General features: G+C 46.2%; 1 protein-coding gene across 1 annotated transcript in view; it reads left to right on the top strand.

Moving 5' to 3' along the window:
• The first annotated feature begins 7,342 nt into the window (after nucleotides 1-7,342).
• Nucleotides 7,343-17,464, top strand: part of ADRA1D (adrenoceptor alpha 1D) — a 43,739-nt gene continuing 33,617 nt past the window's right edge. Inside the window, exon 1 of the mRNA XM_068679575.1 lies at nucleotides 7,343-8,851. Within this exon, the coding sequence (XP_068535676.1) occupies nucleotides 7,885-8,851 (967 nt within the window). The 5' untranslated portion in view covers nucleotides 7,343-7,884. The remainder of the gene's footprint in view (nucleotides 8,852-17,464) is intronic.

Genomic DNA, 17,464 nt, shown 5'->3' with positions numbered 1-17,464 from the left:
AATGGAAATGGTCACTGGCTCCTGAAGCAGTTGCTATTTCAAGCTTTGGAGTATCAGGCATATTTCTATCTAGCACTACCCATTCTTCTCCCCAGCTCTGCCTGGTAGCAGAAAACCCTGTCCTGGGAAGCCAAGATCCCTGACTGCAGCAACAAAGACCACAGAAACACTTGGAAACAACTAATAAGAAACCGATGCTGCCATCCAAATAGCCCAGCCGGGTCACTAAGGTTATTCCTTTAGCAAAACCTCTCTTAATGGGGCTACTCTGACCTAGTTCACCTCCAGACGACAGAGCTATCAGCAGTGTTTTCTCCCTTCTGCTAGCCAAGATAAAGGCGATGTTCCCTTCTGGCCTCTAAATCAGAATGCAGTCATGCAGTAGTTTTAGAGACAGAGGGGAGAGACCAAGCCTATTGTACACGTGCCATGTGAAAAGCAAACATCTGAATAATGCTTTTACATGCCCATTGCTATGCCTGTTGTGAAATTCATTACCACGTTTAACTCTGTAGGTTGCACCAAGTTGTAATATTTTGACCAGCAGCTAGGGATATTATGCTCTTCTTTTAATAACTTTCTGTGTTTGTACAGGTGTGATCTCCTTATTGAAGATGATATTCCCAGGTTTGGAAACTGTTGGGTTGGCATCACTCATGGGAACACTCTTCTTTGGTTTGACTGGGGGATTGGCAGGAGCAAAGATGAGCCACGTAAGCAAAAAGCCCCAGAAATGTGTTTCTTACCTTTCATGTGGGGCCAGGGCAGGTTGAACTGATAAACAGGGTGTTGGCACAGGGATAAGGAGGCATCTTCCTCTTGCTGCCATAGGTTTCCACTTCATGATGGGTTACATTTTAACAAAAGGAAAAAAAAAGAAGCATACAGGAGAGATGTAACTCTCTCTGACTCCATTTACCCATGCTACAAACTCAAATATTTTGAGATTTTGAAGCACAGATGTGGCGAGGCTCAGCCCAGCCTTTTCACACCCCCAAATAGCTCCAAAGTTCCCAAAACAGCTATGACAGGAGGAGAGGCACTCCACGAGCAAGCAGAGCCTGGGCTGGCTGGTGTTGCGTGTCACCAGAACTGGCAAGACAAACCTCTGCCATGAGGGGTTTTGTTTGTGCTGGATGAAGGAGAAAGCCAGCTGGACAGCACATTGGCACGTTGGGCCAGATTTCTCCGAAGATGTAAAACAGGATGGTGCCTTTATTTTGGTGGGAGGAAAGATGTCAGAATTTGTTCCCAGATTGCTAGTGAATGCCCTTACTCGTGCTGAGAGAGGCCATGGGAACAAGTCTCCATTAGACATTGCCACTTGTTTTGGTATTAAAAACTGGGAAAGGAATGATGCATTGATTTCTTTTCCTCCACCCCCTTTGCTTTGCAATCATTTCATGGAGACGAGACTCCCATGTGCTTTTATCTAAGTACAAGCTCAACTTTCACTGTTTAAATATTGACTTCTGTCATAGGTATGGAGTTTAAATATAAAGAAAACCAAAGAAAAAAAAGCCCACGAAATGGGACCTAAATGGCAATAAACAAGCAAAGCTGGTGACTGAAGATATCAATGCAAGAGAACTTATTTTCCAGGAGCAGGCTGTGAACCTGATTAATACCACAGAAATAAATGAGCCCAATGTTTATTCCTCATCCTCTAATATTTTAGGTGACATTCAAAAATAATAATAAACACACACATATTGAACCCAGAGATTTTTATGTGTTTTTTTTTTTCTTCTGTCACAAATTAGCTGCCAAAGCAATTCGGGTTATTCTTTCCTGAAGGCAAAGCTGAGGAGCAGAACCCAGTTTGTGGTGTTTAATTTTAGCCTGAGCCTCTGCCAGTCATTTTCATGCCATGTATTTGTATTTGTTTGTATTTACTTGTGCTAAATTAAGGGGTAGAAGCCTGATAGGTCTTTGTGTTCACTTAATAAAGCAAAAAAGCTACTGGGAAAATGGAAATGTAACTTGAATTTATAGATAAAATATGTTTTTATTATTTTATATTTATTATTTTTTATTATATTTATTATTTATACTAATATACATTCATCATGCAAACTTATTTGCTGAGAGGTTTGGGGCTTTAATAAAATCAAGATTACTATCTTCTTTCCAAAGCATAGCCCTGCTCTGGACTAGCACACAAAGGTCAGCTCAGCCATCTGCTGACAGAGCAACACCACAACCATCCCATGCCACCCTCTGCCCCAGCTTCTTCTCTCTTTCACACTTTCTTCCCCCTTCCCCATCCCTGCTGTCCCCTTGGCCACATCCTTTCTGTGCCCTCGTGCCCAGGTGGATGCATGGACAGGTCTGTGGCAGGATGAGGCTCCAAGGTGCCTTCACATGTTAGGCACCGTGTGCTTTTCATGCCCAGAAGGACCCACACACAAGTGTTCCCTGCTCCTGATTGCCACAGGGAAGTCCTCAAGCCAACACCTGGGATCCTCTTTGCTAACACTCCTCTCCTCCTAGTCCTCCCCAAATCCCCATTCCTCCATACATCTCCTATATTCCTCATTTACTTTAAGAGCAGCTGCTGGGACAAGGACTTTCTTAATTCTTATAGTTATCTAGTGTTTGCTGGGATGGAATAACATCAAGAAAATTTCTACATGTGGGCCAAGTCCTATTTTGGCATCCTTTTTAAAAAGCTTCTTCTCAGGACTTTTATTTATAAGCAAAAGTCAGCTATGGGAGGCAGACTTCTGCAAACCAGGGGGGCTTAGGTTTGGGTTTTTTACCATCCCTGCCATGTGAGGCAGCTGAAGGTCTGAAATTCTCACTGCTTGGAAAAAAAAAAACTATAGCAATGGCAAGCAAATGCCAACATTTGGGGGAAGGGAAATATCTCAAAGAGAAACAAACTGCCAACAAAAATATTTTTCTGTCATAACAGAGAAACCTTTCATTGCAATTTTGACCTTTTGAAGCATTTTTATTTATATATTTAGTTCTTCTTTGATTTATCTTTATGTTATTTTTTATTTTTTTCCTATACATCAACAACTGTTCTTTTAAAACTGGTCATTAGCAATTGTTCTGTTAATTTTAACTTCTGTGGGCAATCTCTGAAGTAATTGGCCTTACATTTTGTTCATTTCTAACCTCCCCCCCCCTAAAAAATGTTTTGAAATGTAAATCTGAAATGTTCTTCTCGGTATTAAAGAGTTTTATTATATGTCTCTTAAAAGAGCAAGAGACAAAAGAGAACATCCCTGAGGAATGCTTCATTTTGAACACATCAACATTTCCACTGAAATAACAAACATTTCTGACCAGCCTTTTAAACCACACTTATCTGCTTGTCCTATCTACCCATCCTACCTGCCTTAGCATGGCATTCAGAGCTTTTCTCCTGACACTGAGCAGCCTGGCGTCTTCCCTTGGCTTCTGTCCACTGTATTAGGCTGTGTCTGAGATTTGGGGTGAAGGATTGCGCTTGCACTCAAGAAGCCAAAGTCATTTCTGCCTCTGAGGGTCTTCACCATCCACTACAGCCAGGCTCAGTGCAAACATCCTCATTGCACTAAGTGGGTGACCGGAAAAAAAGGAGTTAATGTGCTTGGTTAGCCTTTTCCTTTCCTTTTTTTTTTTTTCCATTTTTCCCTTTATTTTACCTTTTTCTATTCAGTTGCCCAAAAGTTAAATTAGAACCCAGAAGAGGAAGATAATAAATCACTCTCCGTGTCAGCTGGCAGCAAGACTCGAAATAGCAGCAAAGAAAGTTTAGGGAAGACTGGGGGAGGCTCTAATGAAGAGGATAGGGAGGCATTAAGGGGCACTGCAGTAGGAGAAAGCCACAGTGAGGGGTGGATTTGGAAGAAGGAAATCCATCTGCAGTATGGGGGCATGAGCCATTGTCCCTCCCACCTGTGGTCTGGGGACCACTGATGGCCACCAGAACTGCAGAAGAAAAGTAAAAGTGTAAAAATAAACCACACAAACACACACACAAAGCAAACAAGCAACAAAAACAAACCAGAGGCATTCACAGAGACACAGAAGAACACCAGCAAATGCAGTAAATATGGGAATGGTGTTGATGTGACCCTGGTCAGGACGGTTCAGGGAACCGGGAAGGCAAGAGGAATGGGACAGCATGATACACGTCTGGGCAATTTCAGGTAGGTGTCACAAAGGGTTGTCTGATTTTCTCTTCTCTACCTTTATCAGACAGCTAATAAAAGCTATTTCCTCTCCTTATCCTCCTCGCCTCATTAATTAAGACATAAACATTCAAGGTGTAGCCTGATTTTTACCGTGCTTAAATAAAATTGCAGCAATGCCACGAGAGACGAGCTGTGAATTTTAGGATTATTTTTTTTCCTTTTAAACAAGACAGCAGTACAAGTTTGAATCATTGCTCACAATCACTTCTAGCCCATTTTTTATTACGTTTGCAGAGCTGGGGTCAGATGGACAGAGAAGCCGGCAGAGCTAACCAGCCTCCAGCTGGACACAGACTCAGAGGGGCACACAACAAAGACCAGTCCCCATTTCCCAAAGGAACATTGAATTGCCAGCCATGGCAAGGAAAACTCATCTTCACAATCACCTGAATACCATCACTTCAGCACAATGTGAACAGGATCCCTCTCTCCCAGCTCTGAACCCAGGAGATGCTGCAGGCAGCTGCACGGCAGCTGACCTCCCTTTGCAGAGAAAAGGTTCACCAAGGGCATGGCTCTGCCTGTGTAAATCTGGACTACACACAAATGTGGACCAAATGCTTTAAGCTACGGTCTCTAGCACTGACAAATCACCTTTCCTTTTCAAGACTCAGGCATAAGGGGTACTGTGATGAACACTACCTCGGGTTCATGGGGTTGGGATGTCTGTCTTTTACATAAAAAGCCCTGCACACACCACTACACGGAGCTATACATGCCTGAAATTTAAGTCCTAGGCTAACCTTGGCCCCATCTGGAGGTCAAAAAGAGGGAGGAAAGAGCTGCACCTCCTTCAGCTCCAACCCATCTGATCGTCCTGGCCCTATGGTCTTGAAGGTCGGTGCCTGTTCACTTTGGGCACTTCAGTTCCTCCGAGCAGCCCTAAACCCCTGATTTGGGTTTGAGTGCGTCAGCATAAACCTGTTCCTCATTAGCGTAAGTTAACTCTAATAGCCCCATCTTAGGCTGAAACGAGACAGATGGAAAGGAATGAGGTAACTGGATCTTAATGAGTTGATGCTCGTTAGCTGAGCTGCAGTGATGGCGCACAACGTGCTCTCCCTTCCTGGGAGAGAAAGAAATCAGCATCCCCAGAGTTTTGGGCATGGCTGGGGCTCACCCCCAAACAGCACACGAGCTAGCTCCACATATCCTGACCAAAAAGCTCTGCTTCATCTCAGCCTTCCCCTCCCTGCATCCCCTTCAAACCCTGTGGTCCTGGCCAGCTCCAGGCTCTCAGCAACGTGGGCAAGTTGTCTTTGGCTGCCTGAAAGCAGCAGAAGCAGGAGAGGAGCACAACTCACCCAAGAGGGCAAGATGCAGGGCAGATGAAATCATCATCCTAATGGCATTTTCTGTCCGGTCATCCGGGAAAAAACTTTCTTTTTTAACAAAATAGGTAGTTTAAGTCCTGCTTTACATGAGAAGTCCAATCTTAACTTCAGAGAAATGCACATTTTCTTTATCTCTGTATGCCACAGAGATTAGAGGAGATATATTTATCTAGACATCAATCTGTGTAGCCACAGAGATACGGCATCAAAATTCCATGGGTTGAGATCATCCCATGCTGAGTTTAGCACCCCAGTAAGAAACAATACTTCATTTTGCTGTTTGACATGTTTTCATCAAAACATAAGGAAAATGAGTAATTTGACCTCAAGTGCTGGGTATTTGGGCTCTTCTTTTTTTAATTTTAATTTTTTTTTTATCTTTTTTTTTTTTTTTTCTTTTTAAAGCAAACACCAAAACCACCCTTCTGAACATTCTCCTTGTACAGTAATTGTTCCCAATTGCTTGTACTTTCCAGTTCTTTTACTTTGCATGTTCCCAGCAGGGTCAAAAACCCAGCTCTAGGAAGAAGGGTGAAATCTTAAGGGACACAAAAGTGCATGGAAGAAATGAGGAAGATCAAAAATGTGTCATTTCCTGCAATGATTGTCAAAGAAAATAAGAGAATATATGCAGTATTATTTTTATTTTATTTTATTTTTGTTCACTCTCATACCCAGTGAATTAATACCTCCCTTGCTCTGTTAGAGCAATAGTTAAATCATCTCAGCGTGTACTTGGACTGCCCTTTAAAGCCTTTTTTTTCTTTTTGTTAAGAAAGTAAAGTTGAAAAATCATGGATAAACACACTCCAAGGAAATATTTCCTGTGTACAGTAGAAAGCAGCTGATCCCCTATTCAGCCCTGGGGTCAGTCCCCATCGCAACGTATGGAGGCAGAAGAGCAGGGTCACGGGGAGGAAATCAGTGTAAACAGGATCTGTCTTTATCAGTGGGAAAAAGAAAAAAAATAATAATAAAATAAAGGTTTAAATTACCCAGAAATATGTGGCTATATGTTTTAATCACACGCTGCCGTTCCGAAGTCTTGCAAGAGGGTTAAGTTGCAGCCAGGGAGCTGCCGATCACACGTTGTTGCTGAACACCAGGCACTGATCATCCCTTCTGCTTTTCCAAGGGACTGACAAGGGGCACCCCGTGCTCACAAAGCGGGCAGGGTGCTGGGATGAGGGATGGGAAGCCCGGGGTTGGCACGGCAAGGATGCTCGCTGGAAGCCCTGCAAGGCTGGTGGGCACGAAAGGGGCTCTCCAGTCTTGCAGGGCAGCCTTTTGGTGGGATGCTGAAGCTGAAGGGGGGGCTGAAAACCCTGCAGGATATCCTCTCGGTGGGATGCTGGGTTTGGGGAGATCTACCAGCCCTGCAGGGCAGCCTCCTGGTGGGATGCTGGGGATGGGGAGGCAGGGGGGGACACCCTCCAGCCCTGCAGGGCAGCCTCCTGGTGAGGCGTAGAAGCCGCGGGCTGCGGCTGCGGTTCTCCAGCGAGAAGGTTCAGACCTTCCTTTCCCCCAAACCCCCCAAACTTCCCCCCCTCCAAAAAAAAAAGGACCCCCGGGGGGGCACCCACCGCTCCGCCGGGCAAACCCTGCGTTCTGCTGCTCCCTGGCGGCGGCGGGCGGCGGGACGGGGACCCCCGGGTGCCTGCCCCCCTTCCTGGGGTGCCTGCCCCCCAAGTGCTGCCTGCACCCCCCAGGGGGTGCCCGATACTCCCGAGTTTGTCCCTGCCCCCCCCAAAAAAAAAAACAACCTCTCTCCTCCCCCCTCCGTCCTCTGCAAGCTCCCGGCTCTGCAGCCGGCTTCGCCCTGCCCCAGGGCTCGCTTCGTCCCGTCCCCTCCTCCTCCTCTTCCTCCTCCTCCTCCTCTTCCTCCTCCTCCTCCTCCTCCTCCACCTGACACCCCCGGGCCGGCCCACCCCTTACCCCTCCATCCCTCCCCTCGCCCCTCCCGGAGCCCTCCCGGGGAGGCGAACGGAGCCGCCGAGCGCTGCCGCCCGCTCGCCCAGCGCAGCCCCGGAGCATGCGAGGGCAGCGGGGGGGCCCCGTCCTCGCTGCCCCCCCCGGAGGGCTCCGCCGGGGAGGGGGGCAGCGCTGCCACCCGGCTTGAAGAGGGCTGGGGGCTCGGAGCTGAGCCTCCATCCCTCCAGCATCCCGCCTTGGAGGGGAGGCTGAGCTTTGCCCCAAAATTTGTTTGTTTGTTGCTTTTTTGGTGTTTCTTTTTTTTTTTTTTTTTTTTTTGGGGCGGGGGTTGAGCGAGTCTTGGAGGGGGTCTCGGGGACCATGCCGGGGGGGCTGCGCCTCGGCATCGCTTTCTCCTCGCCCTCCATGGAGCCCGGACCTTTTCTACAATGACTTTCGCTGAGCTGAGCAATGGCAGCTTGAGTGGGAACAGGACGGGGCAGGGCAGCCAGAGCGGTGCCAACCGGTCCTGGGGGCTGCAAGGCGAGGACCCCCCCCAGGGCAACGGCACCACGCTGCCTTTCGCCTTGGACGTGCAGGCGGTGGGCGTCGGGGTCTTCCTGGCCGCCTTCATCCTCTCGGCCATCGTGGGGAACATCCTGGTCATCCTCTCGGTGGCTTGCAACCGGCACCTGCAGACGGTCACCAACTACTTCATCGTCAACCTGGCCATCGCCGACCTGCTGCTCAGCACCACCGTGCTGCCCTTCTCGGCCACCCTGGAGGTGCTGGGCTTCTGGGTTTTCGGCCGCATCTTCTGCAACATCTGGGCAGCGGTGGACGTGCTGTGCTGCTCCGCCTCCATCATGAGCCTCTGCATCATCTCCGTGGACAGGTACATCGGGGTCAAGTACTCGCTCAAGTACCCCACCATCATGACGGAGAGGAAGGCGGGGGTCATCCTCGTGGTGGTGTGGCTCTCCTCCATGGTCATCTCCATCGGGCCGCTGCTGGGCTGGAAGGAGCCGCCACCACCGGACGAGAGCATCTGTAGCATCACAGAAGAGCCAGGCTATGCCCTCTTCTCCTCCCTTTTCTCCTTCTACCTGCCCCTCATGGTCATCCTGGTGATGTACTTCAGGATCTACGTGGTGGCCAGGCGGACAACCCGGAGCTTGGAGGCGGGGGTCAAGAAGGAGAGGAATAAATCCATGGAGGTGGTGCTGCGCATCCACTGCCGCAGCGTGCTGGAGGAGCCTCTCTCCAGCACCCGGAGCAAGGGGCACAACTTCAGGAGCTCCCTCTCCGTGCGGCTCCTCAAGTTCTCCCGTGAGAAAAAAGCGGCCAAGACTCTCGCCATCGTCGTGGGCGTTTTCATCCTCTGCTGGTTCCCCTTCTTCTTCGTCCTGCCTTTTGGTAAGTGATCCTGTCCCCAGCCCAGCCCCATGGCACCGAGGACCTGATCCTTGGGACACCTTTCAGGACATAACTCACACATGGAGGTGAGGGATAGGTAATGGATAGGTGGAGAAACCAGCAATGAATTAATTCAATTAATTAACGCTCGTTCAATATTTATTAATCAGAGTCACATAATCAATCAAAGCAAGCAGCCAATGAATAAAATAGCAACAAAAAAAAATCGGTTTAATGAATTTATTCTGCATTCAGCACTTTAATTAATGAAGTTCGGGCTGGGGAGGCAGGAAGCAGCTCTGTTTCAAACGGGCTGTAATTACAGCACGGAGGTCTCCAAACAGCCTTGCAGTCCCTGACCCTGGCCTCTCATCCTCACAGTTTTGGGGAAGGCACCTGGGTCTGCTTTCATATGCCCAGGGCTCCCACCCCTGCTGTGATTATGCTGTGGATGAGGGAGGTTAAACCCCTCTAAAAACTATGTCAGAGACTGAAAGATAAGTCCTGCCGACTTTCCAGGATGCTGATGTTGTGTTGGGACCTCTACCAGGACCAGGTCTTATCTAAAAGGGTCCTGGTGATGTCCCAGGGCAGTTCTTCCTCCTGTGGGAGTCGTGCCCTCAGCTCCTGACCCTGCCAAGGTGCCCATGCCATGGGTGCTCATTTGGGGCTGTCTGCCAGGTTGTGCTCTAAAGTTTTAGCAAGCTCTGCCCCAGTGCTCCGGTTTGCCTGAGTGAGAAGGATGAAGCCCTCAGTGTGCAGAGAAAGCTGAGCAGACACCGAGGAAGGGACGTGATGCACAAGGCAATGCTCCCCTCCAGCACCAGAGCTACTTGGGACCAAAAAAGTGCAGGGAACCTGGAGCTCTTCATCACTGCCTCTTATAAAGACAGTCATCAAATTAACCCTCTGGAGTGATGTAGCTAAAGCAGGGGAGAAGGGAAAAAGTGTGAAAATAACTTTATAATGTAGGTGATGGTCTTTGCACAAAGCAGGGAGGTCTGTGACACCATCTGCAGGGTGGGACCTGCACATCCCACAGCCCACCACACTACTAGGACCACGTACACCAGCCAGCAGGGAGGCACTGCAGCTAGTTCTGCACTTTTTTCTCAGATATTTCAAACCCTCTTGCTCGAGTTGAGTCAATAGCAACAGAGCATGGGGACCAAAAGACTAATTTTGACCCACCAAGCTTTGGGTCTCCCTCCAGCCCTGCACCTTTGTCCCTAGGGTGCAGCTAGAGCCCAGGGCTGTTAGACACCTCACTGAGCCTGCTCAGCACCATCCTGCCCTCTGGAGGGATAATTCACCAGCACCAGAGCTGCCTCGGATGCTGAGGTGTCCGTGGGGTGGTGGTCAGGTGTCTGGTCTCCCCATGCTGATGCACGTTCTTGCATCTCTTTCCTTCGGGCTCTCTCTGGCTGAGCGTGGTGCCTGGGGAGTTCATCTCAGCTGTCTTAAGGGTTTTTGTCCTGTGCGAGCAAGGAGGTTGTGGTTTAACTCGGGCAGGGAGCTGCAGGGCTGTGGTGAGCTTCTCTCATTACAAGACCCAAGGTTACAAACCCCAGCTGACCGTGCCTCAGTTTCCCTTTCATCATTCATGTGAATTGGGAGGTTTTCATAGCCTGCAGAGACCTTTGGAAGTGGGGGTTTGGAGAGATGCCAGGCTGAAGGCTGAGCTCTCGGGGCAGCCCCAGGCACTTGCCTCCTTGGCTGAGCAATTTTGCAGGAACCAGCTCCAAACCTCATTCCCAACTTATACCTTGCAGCTAGTGAAGCTGGGAATCAGGCGACCCTATTCCTCTGAATTATTTCTACTACTTGTAAATGGAGACACCAGGCAAATACTTTTCCATATGAAAAAAAAAAAATATATATATATATATATATTTAACCTCATTTGTCCCCCCTTGAAGCCATTGAACTAGCTCCTGCACTGATGTAAATCACTACTGTTGCTCTTATGTCAAAGGAAAATGATGATTTACACCAGCGAAAAATCCAAACTTCATTCTTTAAGTACCTCCTGTGAACCCATTTGCTTCCTCCAAGTGTGCAACTTGCCAAGTTCTCTATAAACATGGCTTTGATCTTTACTTCCTGCTGTATTATACGTATAATATAAACACAGCAAAAGTTCATTTATTTTATGACTGAAAAATATGCTGCCTCTGATTTCACCTCCCTTTTATTAATTGCAATTTCCTATTCCAACCCGAGAATCATTTATTGCTATCTAGGAGGAGAACAGAAACTTCTGTAAGGTCTAATCTCTGATTTTACAGCTCGTGAGATGGGTCTGAAGCAGTAAAACCAGTAAAGTTCACTGTAAATCCATAAACTGAAATATGCTGGGGCCAATTCTCTTTTGAAAGAAGATTGCAAACGGTTATGTAGAACTGCATTTTTATTTGCTTGTTAGACTAACTTGAAAGAAAGTATTTAGAGTCTACTGGAAATAGTATTGATAAATATTTTTAATGGAAATGAAACCCTGGTTGGAAACAAAAATCACTTTCAATTGAAGTGAAACATATTGTTTCAATTTAAGAAAAGGGTGAATAAGTGTTTATTAAAAATGAGCACTCTCAGCTATATTTCAAAATGAGCTGTCACATTAAAATGAAACAAATGTGATCTATTTTATTCTGAAAATATCAAAATGAAATATTTTGACTTTCTTGTTCCTTCTATTTCTCACGAATTTGCATGAAGTTATCACTGACTGACTTATCCTGCTGACTCCTTGTTGCCTGAATATGCTTTTTGGGGATAAGTGAATTTGTCAACTGAAAAGTAAAAGGCTTCCTGCTCTGCTTAGCGTGGACTTAGCAATCAGAGCACCAGCTCTGTCACCCGGTGTCGGCATCAGCCCGCACACATCTGTGCCTCTTTCTGCAGAATAGCTTCCACTTTGGCTACACAAAAAGAATACTTACCACATCTGCATTGAGAAGCTGAAATAACTAAAAAAAATGTAAATAACAGGACCACAGGACCTATGGGTGCACTGACTGTTGTCAGTCTTTTCTCTGTGCTGGAATAATCTGCAAGCATGCTTCTTTAAATCAGATGGAATTAACAAATACTTCCACAGGCTGTTTATCAGCTGCATAATTCAGCTCGCTTTTGGGTCTGGGATATGTGTCTCCAAGCATAAGATGCCATCTCCAGGAGTTTTAGTACAATTAACAGTTTGCGTAGCTAATGAGACTCTTTAAGCAGCTCGTTGTTCAACAAAAGATGGAATCCTAATTACAGGACAGCCCTAATGGGCTGTGCCTTCTGCAGGGTGTGCAGTAGAGTTCTGCTAAGCTGCTTCATCTGGGAGGCTGCTTGGTGAATGTGTGTTTTTCTGCCAAGGTTCCTCTTTGCTTAGCAAAGACCCATCAAGAGAACATCACGAGGCTTTCTAGAGATGTTGGCAAGGTCTTTAAGGGTATTTTTTATGAAAAAAAATCATCTCAATCTGGGTGTTTTAGGCATAAGTACCTTCATCTGAGGTAGCCATAGCATCATGAAGGTGCTGGTTGGAAGGGTCCTCTGAAGGTCCAGCTGCCTTTTGGAGTAATGTTAACACCAATAAAAGGTCAATCAGGCTTATTCATCCAAAGCCCCCTTTATCTTTCCTATGGAGGTGCCCGAAAGTGTGACCCACCTGATCTATTTTGGACATCCTCCACAGGACAAGATGAATTATAGTGTTAATTTGCCTCTTCAGAGGAAGAGGATACAAAAGTACCCTCTAGGGACAACTAACTGGCTGACAGTGTCTACACTGTAGGTATATGTAAAGATGTAAGAGGTAGCCTAGACTCAATTTTTTTTAAGTCCAATGGAAGCATGACAGCCAGGTGAGGAGAAGCTCAACCGTACATCAGGTCAATCTTTTATTAGGCACTGGGGGATTACACATGACTTCTCCGTTAAGAAGCACAGCCACAGGAGCTTCACTGGCTCTTCTGCTAATAGAAAACCCTGCTAGAAGTCAGGGGCTAAATTTGTCCTTTCAGCAGACATTTATGCAATGGGCCAAGAAACCAGAACCCCTTATACAACACCTCTTAATAGTTATCTCCTTTCTCCAAGATGAGGCAATAGGAGGTAAGAACAGGAGGAGGGATGGAGCCCTGCTCCCCATCCAATCTTCAGCTCCCAGGGAGCACGCAGAGAGGGTGTGGGGCCCCAGATGGGACCACCTGAAGAGTGGAGGCAAAGCCCCTCTTCATCACTACCCTAGGAGAATCCAAAAGGAAAATCTATCCCTTGGGGTGTAGTAGCCAGTACCCAGAATGGTGATTTACATCCCTCCATGGCTTTTGGTTGTTAACAGATGTAGTCCGGTCTAGGTGGTGGGCTCCCATGTTTGTTATCCTTCAGATTTGGTCAGAAACCCAGGCTGGTATGAGAGAGGCACAGAAGCACCCACAGCTGGTGCCACACAAGGGTGAAGTCCACAAGCCAAGGATCCCTCCATCCTGTCCCCCCACAAGCAGCAGTTACCCAGACAAGGAAGGGCTCGAGAGATCCCTCACTACAAGCAAAACCCTGTTCTTATATTTGCATTGAGGCAGGGACTTGCCTGTGTCTGCAGTGGAGGCTGGTGCTTATTTCCAGTTATGATTTAAAAAAATAGTGTCCTGGCTTTTTTTCCCTGCATCCTGAAGGAAAGGCAGCTGCTACACAAACCAGGTTAAGAAAGGTCTTTTTCAAGCCAAAACAAAATTATTTGTTGTAGATACTATTTTTCACAGGTCAGAAGAAGTCCTTTCACAAAACTTTTTGCAGAAGATGGGCTCGCAGAGACATAGCATGGCTCAGACTTTGGAAACTGTCATTTGTAAAATGGATGATGGGGAGGGCAGTGGAGGTAGAGGCACATTTCAGATGAGACCAAGTCTATTGTGGTAGGAGAATCTACTTCTATTCTGGTAGAAGTACATTTGCCATGTTTTCCTAAGGGAACAAGGGCTTATGTCACTGCTCTTTGCCTGTGTGCATGCAGGCCCTTTCCCACCATCTGTTAAACTCTTTCATCAATCTCAATTGCTTTCAAGAAAGTGTTAAAGGTCTCCAATATATCGAATTCCTACGAGTTTCATAAAAATGGGCAGATAGGCAAATGAGTAGGAACTTACATACTCTTCCCCACTGAAGGAAGATTGCAGAGTGAGCTCTGCCCTTTGTCAGACCCCAGAAAATACTCCCTAAAAACCCACCACAAGACACAATTCCCCTTAACACCAAGCTTCTTTAATTTTGTTGTGCACGGGAGGACCCGGTCAAAAGTGGGATTTAAGAGGAGGATGAAAGATACACCATTCAAATACTTTGCTGGGCAGGGTAGTCTCTTGTATCTCCTGAAATTTTCTGAGTCATGGTGAAAGTGGCAGAATTGGCATGGAAAAAACAATGTTGAACTGCTTTGGGATAATTATCTATGGCCTGGAGAAGGATTTTTGACTGAATATTGGGTTGAACTGGAATTAAAGCCTGAGTTCAAACTGGAAGCAGAGCAATGGCAATGAATTCTTCCATCTGTCAAGTGTTCCCTGTTGATCCTGATCCACAGGAACCATATATTCCTTAAAAATGCCAGCAAAGGCACAGACCCAGAGTCTCAAAGCTCTTTGGTGGAAGGCACCAATTTGATTTACTGGATATTACCAAACCAAGAGGCAAAATCCTTCTCATCTGCTTTCCACTGCAGGACGTTTCCATCAAATGGCTTCATACCGAATTAGAATAGATAAGTCATGGGGGATGGATGGATCTTCCAGCCCATCTCCCTTTCTCCAAGAAAGATCACTTGGCCCCAAACCATTCTTGTCCTGCTCTTAAAGCATTGTAATGAGGGCAAATCCATTGTTTTCCCTGAAAAATTATACTGGTGTTTAATCAGTAAAAAAAATGTGATTTCTGCCTTTTTTTCTCCTCCAGTTCAGAGAGTCTGCAATAACTTTAGGGCTTTGTTACAGCCTACTAGAGTGTCATTTGTAGGGCACAATAGCTGGGATGCATGGGGTTGGCTAGGCTCAGGGACACGTGGGAGAGTCGGGGTGGGTGCAGCCCGCTGGGAGAGCACTGGAGGAATAGCCCAGGCACAGGGGACCTGGTTATGAGTGATCCACTTTGATTGCATCTATCTAAAGATAATACCATGGAAAAGCAGCCTGTGAGCTGGGTTCCCCACCAGGGAGAACGTGTTGGGGTCCTGCAGAAGGGCCTAGGAGGGAATTACAAGCTGGCACATGGACAACAATCAGAGGCTACACTGGGGAGCCAAAGCATTTGATGGTGTTAATTCACTCCTTGTGCCCTAGTGCAGAACAACAGGGAAATAGTCTACGCATGTTTGGAAATAAATGGCAAAAAATGATTATTTGGAGCCCAGCTGAGTGCATGGTTCCTTTCCTACCCATTGCCCGACGTCAAAGGCCAGAGACAGATGGAAGGTTGTAATACATCTTCTGTTGTCTGCCTTGTAACAAGAGATGCAGTGATCAGGACCTGAAATAGCAATTTGGGCACCCAAGTTCGAACATACGCTCTTCCTCTGCTTGGCCAAAGTAGTGTGGTGACTCAGTGAAGGGACTGGGAACAGGACCCAGATCTCCCATGACCTATATACGGGATAACTCTGCTTCCATTCCACCCACTGCTCCACCAAATAAAACTATTTAAAGCCAAGCGTCTGTTTTTATATCGTTGAGTCTTGACGCATCTGGAGGCAGTTGCTATAATAGATGTACCACAAACAGGAAAAAAAAAAAAAAGAAAAAAAAAAAAAAAGGATCTTGAAAATTTTAAAACTACTGTGATTCAATGAGCAAGATGTTATAAAATCTCTCAACAGGAATTTTGGAACTAATACAAAAATATGCAATATAATATTAAATGCATCTATATTAAGCTGCATCTGAAGGTTTTATTATGTTTGCACACAAAAAAGCTTTGTCTGGGATATTACAGGAAGAAGCTCTTAATTACCCTGATCTATCTGCATTAATTCATATTTGGATAAATATTTACTCATTAATTCCGGTAATCTGGTTAATGGGATGTAACGAAGATTGAATGGAAGGGTGGGGAAGCTCTTTGGTATGATCATGCAAGGTGGTTGCTTAAGCTCCTACAATCAGCTTGTTTTTAATTGGCTTTGCCACAGCAAACAGCATTAACTAAGTACTAGCAGCTGTGTCATGTGAGGAAGTAGCACTGTAAAAGCTTTGTGCTACCTGTAGGTTTTCATTAGAGGTGTGCTCACTTTAGTGAATATCTACATCACTTTTGCTCAAGGCTCTTCAGAAAATGAAAGTATTTCCTTGAGAAGTAACCCAAATTACCTTCTAATCAATCAGTTGGGATTTTCACCTGATAGGATTATTGTGCTATATTCTAGGCAGGGCTGATAGTACCTCCTAAGATTACTGGACCATTTTGGAATAAAGTCCCACTTTCTGGTGCCAAATATTATTTATTAGGTAAAGATTTCATTCCATATCTTTGTAACAGGCTGAATTTGTTCTGCCAAATCTGATGCAAAATGAGATAACCATATCTGAGAAAGATGAGAGGGAAAAACACAGTGTTCAGTTCCTGTAAGAAGTGTTACAAGGACAGCCTGGAGTTTAAAAAGCTCTAATGGTACCAGTTGTCACAACAGAAACTTGATATTTTACTCTGTTGGGGTCGGGGGGTGCTTAATGTCATGACAGGACAGGAATCAGGCAAAGCTGCCCCAATATATCCAGTTTCTATGAAGCTACACAGCTAGAAGAAAGCATGTTCCTGAGATGTTGGCAGGGAAGAGCATTTTGGCAAGACTGGAACTTTCTGGGTAGGGACTTTTAAGAGCAAGGACCCGATGGGGTCTGGTGGGGAATTCAGCTCCTCTGCAGTCTCCTGCACTGCCCATTCCCAATGTCAGGTCAATCCCTGGCTTTGGATGCCAACAGTGCAAGGTCCTCAGCCAAGCTCTTTGGTTTTCCACATAACCAAAAATGAAAAAGAAGGATTTTGAGGCTGCAGTTCATCTCATCCTAATGCTGCCATCTAAACCAGTTACACCCCGAAAACACCAGTATCTCCTCAAGGTGACCAAAGATCACCAGCTCTGAGGTGCACACATCTGAACTAGCCAAGGTGAATCTCACTGTGAAGACAAATACGGGGCCAGATTTGCCAAAGTCTGACACTTTCAGCTGGAGCTGAATCTGACGGGTATTCTGCTTTAACGGTATGATGGGCCCTGTAATGCCAAGGGCTCAGGACTCCACACCCAAAATGCAGGCATGTTTTGGTATTGCTTTGTAGGTAGGATGGTTAAATAGTTCTAAAGCAGCCTTCTGTTCTCAGAGAGATGGGAAAATAAAGATATTTATGTTAATAAAAATACATGTTTGCAAAATATTTGTTCCCTCAGTGAGATAAGTACTTTCAGATATCGATGAGGAAACAATTCTGTCCTCAGAGCAGGGCTGAGCAGGGTGATTTTGCCAAACCTAGAGCCACGTAATGACCCATGAGGAGATGGTGAACAGCTCTGTTCAGCTGTCACTACATGTAAATCGAGCACCCACTTTTCCTTGCACTTGTCTTGGCAGGGAC

The sequence above is a fragment of the Anas acuta genome, chromosome 4, assembly GCF_963932015.1.
Source record: "Anas acuta chromosome 4, bAnaAcu1.1, whole genome shotgun sequence".
NCBI lineage: Eukaryota > Metazoa > Chordata > Aves > Anseriformes > Anatidae > Anas > Anas acuta.
Note: the sequence above shows the minus strand (reverse complement) of the source record. Positions and strands in the feature narration are given on the sequence as shown.